The sequence below is a fragment of the Triplophysa rosa genome, linkage group LG6 (assembly GCF_024868665.1).
Source record: "Triplophysa rosa linkage group LG6, Trosa_1v2, whole genome shotgun sequence".
In the NCBI taxonomy this organism is placed as follows: Eukaryota; Metazoa; Chordata; class Actinopteri; order Cypriniformes; family Nemacheilidae; genus Triplophysa; species Triplophysa rosa.
The window spans coordinates 1193449-1212747 of record NC_079895.1 but is presented as its reverse complement, the minus strand read 5'-3'; the positions used below and the strand labels follow the sequence as shown (position 1 = coordinate 1212747).

Genomic DNA, 19299 nt, shown 5'->3' with positions numbered 1-19299 from the left:
GGCAAATTAAAGTGTGAAAAAGTCTCTCCTGGAGCAATCGCTCCATCACGGGGGCCTTGTGTCAAGCATGTTTATGGAGGCAATGAACTGTATTACCTGTAATCTCTGCAGAAGGACTCTGCCGCATTTCCTAACCTCAGTTGGCTCCGAGGAAGGTGGGAAAAAAACCAAAATTATCTCTCATTCCACCTTTAGCGCAACATCTCAACGTGTCAAATCGGAGCTTCAGAACTCGCCCGTGTCGCTGTGCCCAGGGTCACTAACAGAAATGAGATATACACTCACATAAACAGCGCACGTTCTCTGAAGTCGGAACTCTTCGCTTGAAAGATGAAGTTTGTGTCAGGGTATTGTACGGGACATACAGCAGCAACTCCCTGCAGGAGAGCAGAATATCACATGATGGAAATCAGACAGACTCACTTTCAGAATGAATTGCCAGAGACGGGTGACAGTCTGACTACAAACAAACCGGCCGCCGTTGTCTTCTCTCCATCAAGCGCCACACCGTTTCAACCTTCAGAAGACGCTGAACGCAGCTGATTCACTTCTGTGTTCTTCTGTGCGCTGTCAAAATGACAAACGTTGTTAAAATCAGACAACAAAATAAAATTCATAATCATAAAATGAACAAATCATGAGGATGATATTTATTTTGATGATTATGATACCTTTTCCACCAGTTTCTTTAAATTAAAAATCGTGTAAAAATAAAATGTTCCACAGGTGCTTTTCTACCCCAAATGTGTATGTGAGCCCCATAGATGCTTCTATATTTACAAGAATATTTATCAAAACAAACTTTTATTATTTCCATGTACATAATTGATGTTGCTCCAAATGAAAAAAAATGAATTGCAAATATTTCTGGTTATCTGTCTAGATTTCTCTAAAAAGGTCTTTTAAAATATTTACTTTTCTTATAAAACCTTCATGAATTCTTATTGTTTAAGATACATCAAAGCGTTAAAGAATCAACTTTTCAAAAAACTGTAGATGCAAACAAAACACTTTCATGTCATCTTTCAAAAACACATTATTATTAGCAATACATGGGAGGGCGTTTTAGATTTTGTTTTGAGAGATTTAAACCATAATGTCTTTCTTTGAAAAAGCAGCATGGCTACAGTGGAATATAATCGTTTTTGAAAAAGCTTACATATTAAATCTGTCCTCTATCCTAAGGGTTTTAAATCTTTTCAAATTTGTGTGAAATTAAAAAAATAAACACACACACACATTAAAATAAGCGGCGTCTTTAAGAAATATTCTGTCAAGTGACATGTGTTTGTTCCTGTGGTTAATGTCTGGCAGAGATCGACTGTCATATTAAATTCTTTGGTTGGGAGGGTAAATGTCTCTGTGAGAAATAAAAATAATGAATCTGAAGAACTTTTAGCCTCAGGAGAAGTCAGAGTATTATATCATCCCTCGAGACGCCGCATGGGCAACAACAGATAAGTACCTGGCAGTGGTACACTTGAACATCCACACGGCCATCAGTAAAGCACATTATTTTCTCGTCTTATTACTGTGCACATCGGGGTTGCTCGCAGATTACGGCTTTAATGAGAACCAGTGAATTTCAATCATTTGCACAAAAACTCCACTTTGCCTGGCATAATACTTTCTCCAAGCATTTATGATAATAATAATAATTATTATTATTACATACAAAACCCTAGCCACTTCATTTTGTACAGCTTTATTTATTCATATTTCAACATGATTATTTTAGCATGATGTGAATGATACACATTAGCACTTTATATACTTTATATATGAAGAGTTTGGTTCCAAAATGAGAACTCTGTTTTTATTTTTTTTCAAAAATCATGTTTTATATTAAGTTATCATGTTTTTATTGTGTGTTATTGTGTTAATTAGCTGTATTTTTAGAGTTGTTATGGCTTAAATAAAAACAAACCAACTGCAGTTTGATTGATATTAATTGGAAAACCTGATTTTTGAAAATTTCCAAAAACAGAGTCATCTCATTTTGGAACCAAACTCTTCATATTATATATAACAGTTCATTGTATATTCATGTCCAGTATAAAAGTGCTACAGGGTAAAGACAGTGATGGCTAAAAATGCCGTTCATATGTGTTGTAACCAGGCCAGGTTACAAAAAATGTACCATGTTTCACTACAGTAAAAGTTTTGATGGCCTGATTACTATTTACTGTATACAATCATACTTTTACTACAAATTCCATGATTCAAATATGGTTAATATTTAAAAAGTTAATTTGTGTTTTTTTATTTTTGCTTTGCTCAATGCTTTGTGTAAACAGCCTTTTCAATGACAGCTTTTTCTTTCAGGTCAACAACGGACACAAAACAGTTTGAAGCATTTTTTAGCACATCAGGTCAAATCGTGACAGACATCTGGAGTGTTCACCAGCACTGGCGTATACTTATAGAAAATATTTCCGGCCCTTGTTCTATAAACAAAACATTGGGATTTCTATTAATAACAATAATAAATATTAAATTCACACGCTAGAACAAAACGTTAGCTTAAAACACACAGTGTGATATGTTATAGAACACGCGTTCAGTTCTAATGTAACGTAGAGGTGTATTTTGTGAATTTTCAGCATGTATTTGGTTACACCAACTAAAAGTGCATTATCGTGGTTCTGTGTGCGCGTAGCTGGAACAAATATAGATTTTAATAACACACGCTTCTTTAATAACTGACTGTCTCCAGGTAAATCAACACACCTCGAAAACAAAACCAACAAAGAACAAAAATGGTTTGTACTTAATGCGAGGAAAAAAGATGTTATCTTTCTATTTAAATATACACATAAGGAATATCAGATTTACTCATGTAAATTTTCTAAAAAACAATTTTAATAATACATCTTGGATTTTCCCACAATGCACACATATTATAATGAATTTGAGGCCCATGCGCTGCTCCTAAACTGCAGAACCGCTCCCTCCCTCGTCCTGACACATCCCTTATGAATGTCAACGGTAAAACTTTTCATGAAGTTTTCCACTCGCATTGTTTGTATTCACCTTCGTACTCTTTTCTAACCCACGAGCGCGTTTGAAACCTCGAACGACCCCAGACCCTCATTGTCAATACATCAGCCGCGCTTTCAAAAAGCCACACGTTCTGATCATTAGAGTGAATTCTGCAGAGAAAATATAGCCGAGAACACAACGAGACGCAGATTTATGTATGTAGGACAGAGTGTAAATGTAAGTCATTAGACTGTTAATGTCAGACTCATTGAATTCTAACGTCAATCTGCTCACCCGTGCGCTGCTTTACATCTCTCCTGATATTAGTTTAACAAATGCAGTTTGATCCTAGATAAATACATGTATTGCAGAGCTTTTGTGGTGTTTAGATACTGAGTTTCTGCGTCTCTATGGTGTCCTGGTAATTTGATTTAGAATCAGAGGTGACAGGCTGATGGGCTTCAGGTGGAGATGAACCAAACTCAAAACATGAGATGAGCGACAGACAGAACGCAGAACTATTAATATAGCCTGGGACACCGCCTGCTTCTTCACTTCTTTGTCAAAAGCATGTTATTTATACACTTTACATTGATCAGATTTTAAAATGCAGTCATTCTTAACAGGTATAGATACAACTAATTGAAATCTTTTCATTATGGCGATGCTGTTTTCAACTACATTCAAACAATACAACATTGTAAAAAGCGCTATTTAAATAAACTTGAATTGAATTAATTCAGCAGACCCTTGTATTTAAAGCGACTTAAAAATGAGAGAGCATCAAACATTTTGTCAAAGTATTACACTACAAAGCTGTATTATTTACAAGTTTTAGAGTTAAAGATCGCTTTCACTTCCGTATTTTGACGCATTTCCGAGTGAAAAATAGTGGGCGTGGCTTTCGTCTTTCTCTGCGATTCGATTGAATGTATACAAACAGCCGTTTCATTTTGAAACAGAACTGGCAGCACACTGACAGTTGAAGGGGAGGAGTTAACGGATGCTCCGCCCAAGCCGCCTGACTTATGTCATTTAAAAGCGATAGTCACTGGAGGAAGAAAGTGCATTTTAATATTTTAATTATGAGGGGACGCAAATTTAAAAAAGAGAAAGACTCACATTGGTGAACTATTTACAATAAACGCTGAAACATGTCATGAAAAAATAGGCACTGTCATTTTTTATTTCACTGGGACTTTAAAGTATCAGTTTTATTCTAAGATCATGGTACGCTAAAAAGGAGAAACAAAAGAGACATGAAAGAGATCTCCTTTCTCGTTCCCATCCTGATGCACAGAACAGAAAATTAATGTCGCACATGTGCTAAAATTGATCATCTTCATCACGTGAGAATAAGGAAAGTATCTCCTTTGAAGCGGGACCTGAAATTCTTGTTTTTGGCAAACACGCCTGACCCAAATTTTCTGCCCCCTTCCTCCTCTGTAAGATGCTTTTGCAATCCTCGCGCCCCCAGGGTGACAACGTATCCTCCAAGGATGAAGTACGCCTGCCAATGCCTTTCCGTACGGCACGCTTAATGACAGATCAACCCCGCGAACGCCGTCGCCGATGTAAGTCTTTCTTGTAGCAATAATTAGTCAGCGACACACACTTCAACAAACCGTTTTGCGGCGTTAATACCAGAGGCAGATTATCAGCGGTGCCAAAGAGTGTCCTGGCATGCAGCTGGCACTACCAAAAAAACCCTGACATCACATTAGCACACGGTCAAGGAGTTACATCCTCGCACTTTCATAATCTGCTTTCCTGCACAATTAGTTTGCTATAATAAGTGGCTGTAAAGACACCGGGGTAGAAAGAGAGATGGGGGCAGGGGGCTCACCCGCGGCCGCACAGACCGCGCTTCTGTCACTTTCCTGAAATAGAGAAGCTAAGATTATATTCCTCTTTAGAATTCCCAGAGGACTCTTTGCTGGAATTAGGGTTTGATGTCTAATTGAGCCCATTTACCTCGTGAGATGAGACCAGGGAAGAGAAATGACGCGAGCTCTCCTCAAGAAAGCGAGACTTATGTTCCACTTCAGTTCCTAAATTTGAATTTAGTAAGCAAAGAAGAATTTCGGGTAAATTCAAGTATCCGCAGTAAGCATTAGCTATATAGACAAAACTCTGAAAAAGTAATGAATTACTAGTTACTAATGACATATTCAACAGTGTAATTAGATTACTGTACAAATAACTCTCTCCAAAAAGTATTTAATTACTTATAACTTATTACTTTCTATATCCTACATCAACCTTGATTAGTGATTCAAGGATAGACATGAAACCGTTCTTTTAATTAATTCAAAGAAATAATAAATAACTACATAAATGATTCTTATTAACTGACCAAAGTATACAAATGTGAGAAAGAGACATTAAAGCATATATTTTAAAGTTAGACTTGCAATTTTGATGTCAATTCCACTATTGAATATATTACACAGTATTAAGTTCAATTACATCAGAAGTAACTGTATTTAAATGACAAAAAAGTAATCCCTTCCTTTAGTTTCTCAAGGGAAAAGTAATTAAATTACAGTAGCTATTTAGTAATTACTTAGTAACTAGTTACACCCAACACTGGACAAAACATGTGAGATATTTCCAGATACATTACGTCTTATTAATGCCAGTTATGAACGTTTGTATTTTCATTTAGATGTATTTTCGAATGACATTTTACCGTTTCTCAGAATGCTTTACGACCGCTCAACGTCTCAAAAGGAGACGAATCAGCCACAGTCCAGCAAAACTATACGTAAACTTTAAACAAACATATTTTTCCGTGGTCGAATTTCAATCGCTTACATCGTGTGGGGCGTGGCCTAATCAATTCAAAAATTTAAATTCACAGTACTAAATTCAAAATCGTGCTCACTCTCGCGGCACCCCGAAACAGTCGATCATTCCAACCCGCCAAAAAAGCTGTAACGTAAACTCGAGAAAAAGGAAGAGAAAGAATCCGAATTCAAGGTGGAGGTGGAAGAGCAGAGAGGGGAAAAAGCCTCGCGACACACGGTTCCATTCTTCTGCTCTTTCTGCGCGCGGCGCCTGGCAGCACGGGGAGGCTAAGCTGGGAGCTGTAATGTCATTAAATTGCAAATGCTTTTTTTCCTCCTCGCCGACACACACTGTTTACTTATCTGGCAAAAACATATGTTGGAAGGAATCCGTTAAATTCTGCCCATTGCCTTGGGTGAAAGTGCAATAGAAACGGACCCACTGAGCACCTTCAGTTGTCTCTTTTTAGCACTTTGCCTTATCTACAAGGCTGCTTAGCAGCAAACCGGCGAGTTCAATGAAAAATGAAGATACAGCAGGAGATTAGGGCCGAGAACAGTGAGAGGTAGACGGCTGGAGGAGAGGGTCATCCTGTCGCAAATGATTTCAACTCCCTCCTTTTCCATCTGCATAAATGACTATTTTTAAGGCATCTCCCGCGCCTGTATATTTTTCCCACTCTGTCACACATTTAATTTCACGCCCCGTGTTCTGAATATGCTTAAATGCATATCTCCGATGCACCTTTAAGCCTACGGAAAGAGGACTTTTGGGGGAGGGCGAGACGGGACGTGCCGTAGAGATGCGGAGAGGATGCCGGGAAGGGATGGCTCGGCAAAATGAAAGATAAAATGATGCGATTTGCACTACAAGTCTATTACTTGACGCAATTTACATACAGTTTACCTCTGCATTTCCACCTTCTCTTCTATCGGCGGTCTGAGCTTGTATAAATATGTATACATCTTTGTTTGGGGGAAAATAGATTGGCGGTGTCGGAAAGTTTCAAGGGGGCACTTCGCTCACTTTCCTGGACTTTTGTCGTCGGGGTGAGCGAGCGGCGCCAAAGCCTCTGCCATGATCCTGCATTGTGGCTCCTTAATCTTCCCATGATGCCCTTGGCCTTCCTGTAGGAAAGAAACATCACAATTGCTTTAAATGTGTAACATAGCGTTTCATTGTTTCTCTAAGAGAGCAATGCGACTAAATGGAGAGCAAAAAAAGAAGACGTAATATCACACGTCTCAAACTGAGATTTCAAACATTTTTCATCAAAAACAGTTCGAGTTTTTGCAAACTTTGTCTCAATGTGTTATGGGTTCGAGGTAGACTCGCCCCTGTTTCCAGAGGGAGGCCGGTGGATCGGCCTGGGACGGGCTATTCAGAGCACGCCCGCATCTTTTTATTTTCCGGCCTGTTCCACGTTTGAATACTCTCTCTCTCTCTTTCTCTCTCGCTTCCAAACAGATGAGAAAGGCTTAGGAGCCACGCGGCTTTCTCTCACTCCTTTTTTATTTGCAATTAAATGCATTTCAAATGGAACAACTCTACAGAAAGCAATTTCGATAAGAGAGGAAAAGCCATTGCTTTTCACACCTCCATTGTTGAAATTTTTGCATTTCGCCGGCATTCTGTTGTGTGAAATTGCACAATCAAAAACATATCTCGACAGCGGATGTGCCTCAAACATTTAATAGTCCCATATTGAAAATTAAATTGCATCTTAGAAATCATTTAAGCCTTTTTCTCGTTTTCTCTTTCGGCAATGCTTTTGTACTTTTCTGCACAATTCTGTGCCGTTTACTTTTGACTGGTAACAAAAGGTCATAATTGTATTTCGCTAAAACTGAAACGTTATATTTCCTGGTGATTTTCGGACTTGGCTCGACCGTGTTTTTTTTCTCTCGAGCATGTGATAAGATGAGGATGTTTGAATTAGTGTCATCTGGTCACGTCGGGGCCGATACACTCCTCGTCTGTATTGTGTTACTGTATGGTTTGTGTGCAAAGCATGCACTGCTGCGAACAATCTCCTCACCAATTGGCGCATCTTTGAAGGATTTCTGAAGCACCGTAAATAGCTCCAAAACCTCTCTTACACGGTTTACCCCCAGAGCACTTTGTAACTTATCGGCCTTGCCTTGTGCCTCCTCTATGGCTGGCATTATGCTAAAATGTAAATCGCTAAGCTGCCAGAGATGTGGGTGGGAATCACCATGGAGCGCAGGCAAACTAATATTGTGTGGATTTTTTGGAGCTGTCGAACCCTCCCCCCTTTCCATGTCCAAGAAATGTGATTTTAGTGGTGCTGATTTTGCATTTCGCTTTCAGGGCTGAAAAAACTCACAAGTGCCCAAAAATTCTTAATGCAGGCCCAAAGATTTACATGTGTACATTCAAAAGCAATTTTAATGCCTAAGCTGAATTTAAAAAGCATGTTCCTTTCGTGGCAATAACATACATACAAACATGCGAGAACACAGGGGCTAGTTGTCACAAGAACTGCCTCTCGGTTACTCCGAGTAAAGTCCAATTAGACAAGTGTTTTTTTTCTAGCATTACTCTGGTATGATGCCAAAGTCTAGTTTAAACCTTCATAATTTAGAATATTTGTAAATGCTAAACCAAAATTATGATACATGTTTGCAGTAGCTGTTGAGTAAACAAATGAACACAACATAAAAACCCCACACAAACACACTTTACATTTAAAGGGATAGCTCACCCAAAAATAAATGTTCCAACCCTGTATAATGTAAGTGACTTTGTTCTGCTGAACACAAAGGAAGATATTTGGAAGAATGCATATTATATTATATTTGGTAGACATCATTGACTACCATAGTGGGAACAATTCAAGGGTGTCCCAGAACTCTTTGCTTTCCTACAGTTTTTTAAATGTCTACTTTTGTGTTAAACAGAACAAAAAAATGTATACATTAATACATTTTTATTTTTGGGTGAAATGTTCCTTCAACCAAGGGTCAACTACATAATGAAGGCAGAATTAAACCGAAGGTTTCAATCCAGTTCAAAGGTATTTTTCATAAATGGAGCATGTCACATGTCTGAAATAGCTCTCGTTCAATGTCCACAATGGAATGTTACAGATGTTTTATGGTGCTTTTATTGAGAGTGTTATAATATTTGGTTTAATTTGCTGGTATGGCAATGCTTCAGAGGCACAGAAGAAAATACTAAGGAAAGAGGTGATTTTGGCAGGAAAATTGTTAGGGATTTCTTTACCGAGTATAGAAAGTATATATAAAGATAGAGTGTTGAATAAAGCTAACAATATTGTGAAAGATACAGTAAGAGACATCCTGCAGCCTTTGCCTTTGAATTGTTGCCATCCGGTCGACGGTACTGTGTCTCACGGTGTATGAAAAACAGGTCCAAATTTTCTTTTATCCCTCAAGCAATTAAAATTTTAAATTCTATTTCTTCTGATATTAATTGATTAAGCCAGCTGGTCTGGTCAAATCTTATTTATCAAATTAGTTTATTGAATTATGGATTGATTTTTGTATGCCAATTGTGACTCTCATTGTGTCTGTGTGAGCTCGCTGCAACCTTACTTTCCCTAAGGGGATAAATAAACTAAACTAACTAACTAATATCTTTATAAAATGAATCAAAATGTGTTCTGTTGTGACAACTTGACCCATACCATGCTACAGCACACACTGCCATGGGGAAAGGTTGTCAAAAATACAGGTTTGTCGTTAATGAACTGTGTTTTTTCTACTGTTCAATAACACTGAAAACGTCCAATTAACTTGCTGTTATACAGAAATTTAAAATAAATTGAGAAGTATACAAATATTTGTGAAGTGTGACGGATCTGTTTAGCGTGTTGACAAAATGTTTATATGCTCTCCTACTTGTAAGTCGTTTTGGATAAAAGCATCTGCCAAATGAATGTAAATGTAGATGCCCTAGTAGTAAATTAGTTAATACTACCCTCTCAAAATCCACAGCACACTTGTTAAGACACACACCTTAACATAATACACCAGGTTAAACATCCCAGGTTAACTACCAATAGAACCTGATCAGACTTCATATACATTAAACCTAAATAAAAGAAATGAGTAACAGAGCTATGCTGCCCTCTGTGGGTCCAATTACTGTTTCAATAACTGTCCTCTGTGGATTCAATAGGCTGGAATAACTGTAAGATCCCTTAACTGTGTACATTAATAACGGTGTACATTAATAACGGTGTATACAGATCGAGTTGCGTGCTGTTGTGAATGGAGGAACGCGGCTTTTCATTTGTAACGTGACGTAGTCCAGCGCTGATGTGAAGGTATTACCTAAGCATAAATTGTAAGAAATTTTAAGGGGGTGTCGGGGCATGATTGCGTTTTTTAATAATATTTATAGATATCCTTAACCTGACTTCTATACAAAACTGTAATAAAAATGTGAGATAAACGGAGACTGAATTCAGCGTGCGACAAGGCCGCGTGACAACAATGTAGCGTACTGTTTGAAACATGCGTCCTTGCTTACTGCTTACAGTCTTATTTACTATTTTGTACCAGTAAGAATGAGCAAAGAGTTCTGAATACTGTACCTGAAGATCGCTGTACTTGTCATTTATCCGTTCGTCAGGTGTTCGGCTTGTACACACAACACCGGAAGTACGCGACACGACCTGTGCGTGTGTTTGCATACTTCCGTAAAATGAGTCCTTTCTAAAAAAAAAAAGAATACGAAGACATTTGAATGAACCAAGCCTACGAAATTTTTACTTGTTCAATTACGTTTGTTAATGATTTAATATGTTTATTAAGAATATGGTTTCTACCATAGACAAAACAAAAACTTGACAGAGAAATGTGAATTTGGATTTTAATTCCCTCGACTAATGTCGTTGAAGGTTTATAATTCTGTATGTTGCTCAACGATTCCAGGAGTTTGATGTTTATATTTTGCCTGTAGGCTATAGCAGCAAAAGCCAAACATTTATTAAAATTATTTCTAAGGGACACAGCAGTTATTACGGTCAGTTTATTGCTTGCATTTTATATGGCCTTATTGATGGGGTGTCAGACTAGTGAATTAAAATAACCAGTATAAACCCAAGACCAGCAAACCACCTGGTTTAAGATTTTTGTTTTGCATTTACCTTTAGCCTAGTTGATGATGTTGGCCAACTTTCATTTCAACAGTCTGTGTTTCATCAATTAGATTAGTGCATCTTACTGGCTTCTTTTTTAACTGCAAAGCCGTTGGAGACTCAACCCTTGCCATCGTGTTTCATGACCACGCAAGCCTGTCAGCATCTTCTTCAGCTCACAATGAGCTGTGTTTTTCATTCAATAGAAAACAATGACCATTAGTTGAATTGTCTGGGACACGGTGGAAAATGTGTCATAATGCTAGTCAAATGGGCAGGCCAATCCTTGCTTCATTTAAAACAATTCGCATGTTCTTCTATAAAGCCTTGTCCTTTTGAAATGAAACTGAAGTGCTCTCAATTACAATCTAAAAAGGGATCCTTTCTCTGAATCGACACATTAGGATCCCTAAAATGTGTGTCGTATTGAGCTGGCTCTAATGGCCATTAGTGGAACCGATGCATTTTCCCATCAACATAATAATAAGCTGTTTCCTGTTACACAAAATTAAGCATCACCTTCATGTGGGTCTCCTTTTGAAATGCTATTAATCGAGCATGTCTATTGTCGCCACTTCAAAGGATAAACAGTGTCCTCGCAGAGCATCGCACAGATTTCATTTGCAACAGTTTTTTTTTTCGTGTTTAAAACAATAACGTTTTTACGAAGTGCTCTTACGCGGTCAGGCAACATTATGTGTGGACAAAAGAGATGAGAAGCCACACCAAGCACATTCTGCACTAATGCAATAGACGCCAAAGAATTAACACGACTTAAATTAGTCCATTTAAGCTCAGCATTAGCAGGTTATGTTCTAGCCACTCCAAAGATGCAATAATACAAAAGATGTTGTTTAAAAGGGACAGAATAAATGACAAACCCTATGTGTTTCATCAGAAGTGCTTTAGTGAAAAACTTTTAAAAGACATTTTGAAAGACTGCAGTTTTTAAGTGAACAAGTAATTCTATCAATATTTTGTGCTACATTTACTCTCATTTTAAGCGTTGAACCAACCAAAAGACAGCATGAAGAACCAAATAATACTTGTGCATCAGCACAAACCCCACCATTATACAGACGATTGAAGAGTTTTTGCAGTAAAAAAAAAACGGTAAGGCAATTAAAAATCCTAAAACTTCATGAAATGGCAAAATGTTAAAAGGCAACATGCAAAATCTATAACGATTTTTTTAAATTATATAAATTGTAGAACTGTAAACAGGTGAAAACTAAGCAGATTACACTTAACGATTTCAGAAAGCTTTGAATTTGTTGCTAAAAAACAATTAACAATCGAAAACCCAAACCCACATCTGCATACAAACCAGCTAACTGGACTTAACTCAAACTAGTCACTGCCATCACGACTAGCCCTGGTATTTGTGTTGAACCTATTCCAAACTACAGTATCTTGAATAAATAAACCATGTTATTCATTGATGACCAAGCAAAACAACAATGCTGTTTGGTCTAATGCTCAAATGTAAAGCAGCCCTCTGGCGCCATCATGTGTTGAGATTGGTAACGTGACATTCTTGAAATCACAAAGCTGATCAGCTCCCGTTTATGGTGGTGAAAACTAAATTATGGCTGAGTTTGGTTTATCAACAAATTATATCACTTAATATATTACAATCTGTTACAAACACACATACTAATACATCGCAGAACGATGATAATGTGGTCATAATTGAAACACACTTTGAACATCATCTGGATTTTAAAAAAAAGTTCATTTGTACGTCTTTCATATCAGCACACAATATACACAAACAGAACCAGACAGTAAAATACATACACTGTAAAACTTTTTTTTGCTGTAGTTTTGCAGCAGGTTTGCCAGTAACTTAGATTTAATTATACTTAATACTTTCCCATTAGTCCTGTTTTCAATTTGAGTTAAACTTTACTTTAATCAAAATTAAAACCCTTTGAGCAAGAAGAGACTGGTCTCATTACTGGCATAAGCACAGCAACACTGCAAAAATATGACATTCTTTCTAAGCATTTTTGTTTTGTTTCCTAGTAAAAAAATATTTAAAACTTCTTAAATTACCATTTGCATAACAAGAAAAGTGAGCTAAGATATTTCGTCTTTGTAAATTAAATCTACAGTAAGTTTCTGGCAAACCTGCTGCAAAACCGAATTCATTGCATTTAATTTCAAATAATTTCATTAATAATTTAACAACATTTTGTCTTTATTTATCCATTTCCTTTATTACTTATGTAAAGCATTTTGAATGGTGATTTTGCATGAAATGTAGTATAGAAATGAAGTCAATAACATGATTGATTCAATAAGAAATCTTAAACGAAATTAAAATGTTCGGGGTTCATTGATGGATAATGTTTTCATATTGATCACATCATTTTCAAGTCTTCAACTCATCCAAATAATGTAAGCAATTTCAACTTTTTCATAAGTTACAGCAATGCTGAGTTACATTAAATCTCCTTATTGAACACACAAGTTGTTGTCCAGTTAGTTTCACGTCATACAGTCAGTGTGGTTTGCAATAAAATTCCCAGAAGACGGTAGACAAAGCTTTCTATAATCAAAGCAACTCCAATGAAACATATGATGTCCACATGATGAGTTTTGTAGAACATGTTTACCCTGAAGTCATACGTGTGCTTCATCCCACAGAAGTCCGGGCTTTGCTCTGTAGGTTATCTCACCATCAGAATATACCAGGACCACACTATTCACTTTTATTTGGTGAAGGAATAAACATTTTGCCAAAGTTGCAAAACCATTTGAAAGGTTTTTAAGCTGCAAAAGCTTGAAAGAGTAAACTCTGGTCAGTGAACCAGCAAGTCACATGATGACCCGGCCGGCAGGCAAATGCCGTGATTGTGAGGAATTCCAAAATATCAGACACTTCTCAGAACCCAAAGAAATACGCACACATACGTAACCCTGTATCTCATAAGAAAGAAAAATCACAGATGAGATCAATTGAATATAACAGCTGTTTCCTAGACATCAATGAGATGAATGGAGAGCAAATGAAAAGTCTCATCTGCGTCTCAGATGTTTCTCTTGAGAAAATGAGACGGAAATGTCACCAATGTCTCCATTAGTTTCAGAAGTGATCTCAACAATGTCACAAACAAAGAATTATCTGGAATGCGGGAGACTTAAGTTTCATTTTCCTCTCTTGCTATCTCATTGATGTCTATATTCATTCATTATGTTAGCTTATGAATATTTCTCTGAAAGTACTTTTTTAAACCATTTTAAATTAGCAGCAACATATACAACTGATTTCAACGCACATCCAGACACATGACATGAATTGAGATGTGACATCGAGGAAAACTTTCCTTCAGGGCGTCTGCTGGTATTGGAGGAACAAGTCGTTTCTTTGTGTCAGGTGATGATCACGGGACCCCAGCATTAATCTGTACCTCCCAAACGCTTGTAAAGCCAGAGGTGGGGGGTGAGCTCTGGGCAAATCCATGTCATGTGTGGAAATCCACCATTAAACCGTTCCAGAAACACTTCGAATTGCGTGTAAATCTTAAAGAAACTCCGAATTGTGCCACAGTGTTATTGGCTTGAGGAGATTTGAAGATATGAGAAGGCTTGTTGTGTTGGCTCTTGTTCTGTGGCCGGGATGGATGTCCGGCACGAGCGCTCAGTTTCCACGGGTCTGCTGTACAGTGGAGGGCATCGTGTCTAAACAGTGCTGTCCGGCTCTGGGGTCAGATCCACACAATGTGTGTGGAATTCTGTCGGGCAGAGGAAACTGCAGCAGCGTTCTTGTGGACACTAAACCTTGGAGTGGACCGTACAGATTAAGAAATGTGGACGATCGGGAGAACTGGCCCACCAAATTCTTCAACCGTACTTGTCGATGCTTCGGTATGTTTAAACGTGTCAGGTTTTTCAATGTCACAAATGTTATGCCTGTGTACATGGTTTAGGTTATTCTGATCCTTACAAATAATAAGCATGCTTGAAGTTTACTAAATAAAATGTATTTGTATTTATGTATTTTTTAGGTATATTTTATGCAGCAAGTGTATTTATATCAATGTACTATTATATACTTGCAAGTGTACTTTTTTAATACTACTCGGGACAAAATTGGTCTACTTTTTACTTTATAAAAGTGTATCTTGACCCAAAAACATTGAGAACCAATAAAGGCCAAATGTGCAAAAATAAAAGTACAAACATTTCTGAAATTATTTTAGAGGAACAAGAATAGTAGAAGAATACTAATAGCACACTTTTTTAAAGATCTTTTTTGATAAGTTGTTCAAATTAAATATTTACTACATTTCAAAATAGGTCAGGTTATATATCCTTGCTGCACCAATGAACGATTCCTCAAATCATGCAGTTTGAGATTAATGCTGTAACTTTCTGAAGTAATCAGATTTTTAAAACTGAAAAAAACTTAAAAAATCCAGACTCGCAGGAAAGACAGTGCTAGCTGAATCGTAAATATCATGTTTTTTTGTTTTTAGAAAAATCAAATTGTGTGTCATCCAATTTCTTCATTATTTATCCCTCCAAATACAGCTTTTGTCATCTCCAAACCCAGTCCTGATGCAGATTATTGTGGTTTTTGAGCAGGTAACTTTGCTGGTTACAACTGTGGCGAGTGTAAATTTGGCTGGACGGGGCTGAACTGTGACCAGCGTAAAGCTCCTATCGTGAGGAAGAACATCCACTCGCTGAGTTCAGATGAGCTTCAGGAGTTCCTCGATGTTCTAGATCTGGCCAAAACCACCGTTCATCCAGATTATGTCATTGCCACTCAACACTGGCTGGGTCTGCTGGGACCCAACGGAACGGAGCCAAAGTTCAGCAACATCTCAATTTATGATTTCTTCGTCTGGCAACATTATTACTCTGTTCGAGACACGCTGTTAGGTGAGGACCTGTGATTTTACAGCTTTTATTGTTAAAATATATGAGTTCACCGTGTATGAAGATGTAAAAACGTTGAGAGCTCTGTTCACTGAGAGGTGCATCTTGTACCAGGTATTTTGGAGAGTCTTTATTTTTAAAAGTGTAGATTTCTCAATGGACAATTTTAACTGAAAACATGTAAAACGTGAAATAATTTGACAGTAAATGTTAGTTGCACAACGCAAAAGAAGAAATTCCATTTCTTTGGGGATTTGTGGCGATTTGAAACCGGGGGGTGGTGTGGTGTAAGGGTCAGAAGGGTCCTTTTAAGATTTACATTCGGTGAACGTTTATTATATAAAGGAAACAATGATTTGCTATTTTCTTTACTTCGTTCATGCTGGCTGAACGTGATCTCAAATGAGTGCTTTTCAGATATAGAAAAGTTAGATTTCACCAAAGGTTTGCCAGAAGTGCCCAGATTCACATTTTATAGATCGCGTCTGTGTGTTCTGCTTTGTTTTCACTGGTTTGTCTGTGAAATATTTAGATGCTGATTAGATCTGATGAAGCATAAACCGACACATTTGCATCAGATTTTGTGTGTAATGTGGCTGATTTATAGAGAAGATTACAGCTCTAAATGATTTTAACTGTGGCACCTGACATGAAGTGAGAAAGACACGAGGACTGACGTATCAGCCCTATTGTTGCGTTAAATGAAAGGATTCGTGCATTTCAGTGTTGTCCACTTTTGAAGGACATAAAATACGATGTGTTGCGTGGGTGATTGGGTCCGATTTCGCGTCTTTGCTGTGATGTTCTTTGTTGACAGGTCCAGGACGGCCTTTCAAAGCCATTGACTTTTCACACAAGGGTCCAGCATTCATCACCTGGCACAGGTATCATCTGCTGAGTCTGGAGAGAGAACTTCAGGTGAGATGATGCGATCCCAATCCAGCAGATTCACGAGACAGTGTTCGTGTGATTTTCCTTTCTTATGTGGTGGCCCATGTCATGACGACACGTTGGCCGGTAAATTGTGTAATGTCCAAACTCCATCAGAATAATCTGAAACCACATGACAAATTCAATCAGATTACAGGACCGGAGGCGTTTACATTCAGAAGTGGATCAAACAGAAGCAGTGGTGCAATGTACCACATAACAACTGCATCCGTAATTTGTTTTCTCGAATATGCAGACTGTGATGTTTTTGATCTACAGACGCACGGATGATTTTGACCTGAAGTGATGCTTTGATGTTCTCGTCCTGTCTCAGAAACTCACAGGGAACCAGAACTTTGCCGTCCCCTACTGGAACTTTGCTACAGGTCAGACGGAGTGCGATGTCTGTACAGACTCTCTGCTCGGAGGACAAGACCCTGGAGATCCGTCTCGTATCAGCCCACAATCCAGATTCGCACGTTGGGGAGTCGTGTGTGACAAGTATTCATCATCAAAACAGTTTTTATTGTTGCAGCATAATAATGACTCGATCAATGTGATTATTGGAGGTGTGGGGGCGTGTCCAAAGTACACAACAATCAGAGCGCCGCCCATTCATACACGTACAAACTGCTATAAACTGTCATTAAATTACAGAAGAATATCCAGAATCAGGCCAGTGTGTGGGACAGACCGGACCACCACATGTACAATTTCGTTTACACAACCTAACATCAGTTTGTGATGACAAGAGTTTGTTTTTCAGTCTGGATGAATATAATGAGCTGGTGACTCTGTGTAACGGGACCGGCGAAGGATTTCTGCTCAGAGGAATCCTCAACACATCCAATGTGACTTTGCCAAGCATGAATGATGTGAGAAACTGCCTGACCCTCAGAGACTTCGACAGTCCTCCGTACTTCACCAACTCATCCTTCAGCTTCAGGTACAGAGCATTCATAACTGAAGAAGTTCATCAACACAAACCACTTGCTTTTGCAAGCACTTTGAGACAATCGACATGTAGATTCTGCATGTCTTATCTGAACATCCAGTTCCGTTCCAAGACTATTTTAGTTAACTTTTTTTAAACGTTTCTGTTCATTGAAATCAAATAGAATACAGACCTACAAATTATTGGGAAAAACTTGACTCAAGAACATTTTTGAATTATACTAAAAATGACACTAAAAGTATAAGAATAAACAAAAACTAAAATAAAAATGTATTAATATTATATAGCAACATAAAAAACAAATACATTATAAAATGACAAAAGCATATATAAAAATTGTTAAACCTTTAACTAAAACTAACATAAAAACAAGAAATCTAAAAATAAAAGCTAATTTCAAATATTAATATAACTAAATCAAAACTAGAAATCTAAAAATAAAAGCTAATTTTAAGTATTAGTAAAACTAAATAAAACTACATAAAAACTATAATAACTCTGTTCAATTCAAAGTTTAATCTTTGTCCAAGGAGTCAACAATAAGGCTATGTAATGTTTCGTTACTCATTTATTTTTCTTAGCCGTTGAGCTGTTATCAGGAGCCATGTTTTAAGTTTTATTTTACGTTGTTTTTGCAGGAACGCTCTGGAAGGATATGACAGGCCGGATGGAGAGCTGGACAGCAGTTCTGTGGCAAACCTGCACAACCTGGTGCACCAGTTCCTCAATGGAACCAGTGCAATGTCACACTCCGCTGCCAATGACCCAATCTTTCTGGTAATACAATACTATCAGATCACACGTTCACTACATGCAAAGGCGCTCCTCTGAGCAATAGTGAAAGAGTTTCAGTCTATGATTCTGTAGATTAAGACTGTTTAATTGTTTAATAGGTGCTGCATGCATTCACTGACGCCATATTTGAAGAATGGATGAGACGTTCCCGTGAGAACGCCAGTTTCCCGGATGAGATGGCCCCCATCGGACACAACCGCCATTACAACATGGTTCCATTTTTCCCACCTGTGACCAACGAGGAGATTTATATCACATCTGAACAGCTGGGCTATTCCTACGCCATTGAACTGGAAGGTACTTTAAACACTGTTATCACACACTCAAAGATCTAGTTTTTCCTTATTTACTCATCCGCATGTTGTTCTAAACCCTTATTCTGCGCTACTTTTCAGAAACAGATAACAGAGCTGCTGTGTTTGTGTTGGGCAGTACAATCGGAGGAATATTTCTTGGTCTGCTTCTCTTACTCTTGTTGTTGGTGTTGTACGTCCAGCAGAGGAGAAAGCGTGAGTTTGAGCCGCTTCTGACGGCTCAGTTCACTAATGCAAAGTACACAGAGGAGGCATAGTACACGCTACTGTACTCCATACTGCACTCATACCTCCAGACCTGCCCTGAAATCTTCTGCCACGGCTCAACCGAAACACAACCTCATAAATGATTCACAACGTTTTACAAGCTGGATGTCATTTACAACTCTGCTTCTCAGGGAACAGCCTTTATGTCGGGATCACATCTACGATGCCTTTAGATGCTGCCTACATAGGGCGCTCACAAGGATTTGGAACAGAGTCAGTTCATGATGATCCGAAAAGTCAGGAAATCA

The 19299-nt window shown here is 38.0% G+C and overlaps 1 protein-coding gene across 1 annotated transcript; it reads left to right on the top strand.

Moving 5' to 3' along the window:
• Window positions 1-14349: 14349 nt before the first annotated feature.
• Window positions 14350-19046, top strand: dct (dopachrome tautomerase). The gene is made up of 8 exons (XM_057336692.1): window positions 14350-14773; window positions 15494-15793; window positions 16608-16708; window positions 17055-17221; window positions 17487-17666; window positions 18314-18452; window positions 18569-18767; window positions 18866-19046. Exons 1-8 carry the CDS (start codon window positions 14485-14487, stop codon window positions 19039-19041), a joined length of 1551 nt encoding a protein of 516 aa, XP_057192675.1. The 5' UTR covers window positions 14350-14484; the 3' UTR covers window positions 19042-19046.
• The last annotated feature ends 253 nt before the right edge of the window (window positions 19047-19299 follow it).

What these genes read in the sequence shown, in the direction of transcription:
- dct (XM_057336692.1), top strand. Translation starts at nt 14,485, where the DNA reads ATGAGAAGGCTTGTTGTGTTGGCTCTTGTTCTGTGGCCGGGATGGATG. An exon ending in CCGTACTTGTCGATGCTTCG is followed by an intron (nt 14,774 to 15,493) that starts GTATGTTTAAAC and finishes GTTTTTGAGCAG; the next exon opens with GTAACTTTGCTGGTTACAAC. An exon ending in CTACGCCATTGAACTGGAAG is followed by an intron (nt 18,768 to 18,865) that starts GTACTTTAAACA and finishes GCTACTTTTCAG; the next exon opens with AAACAGATAACAGAGCTGCT.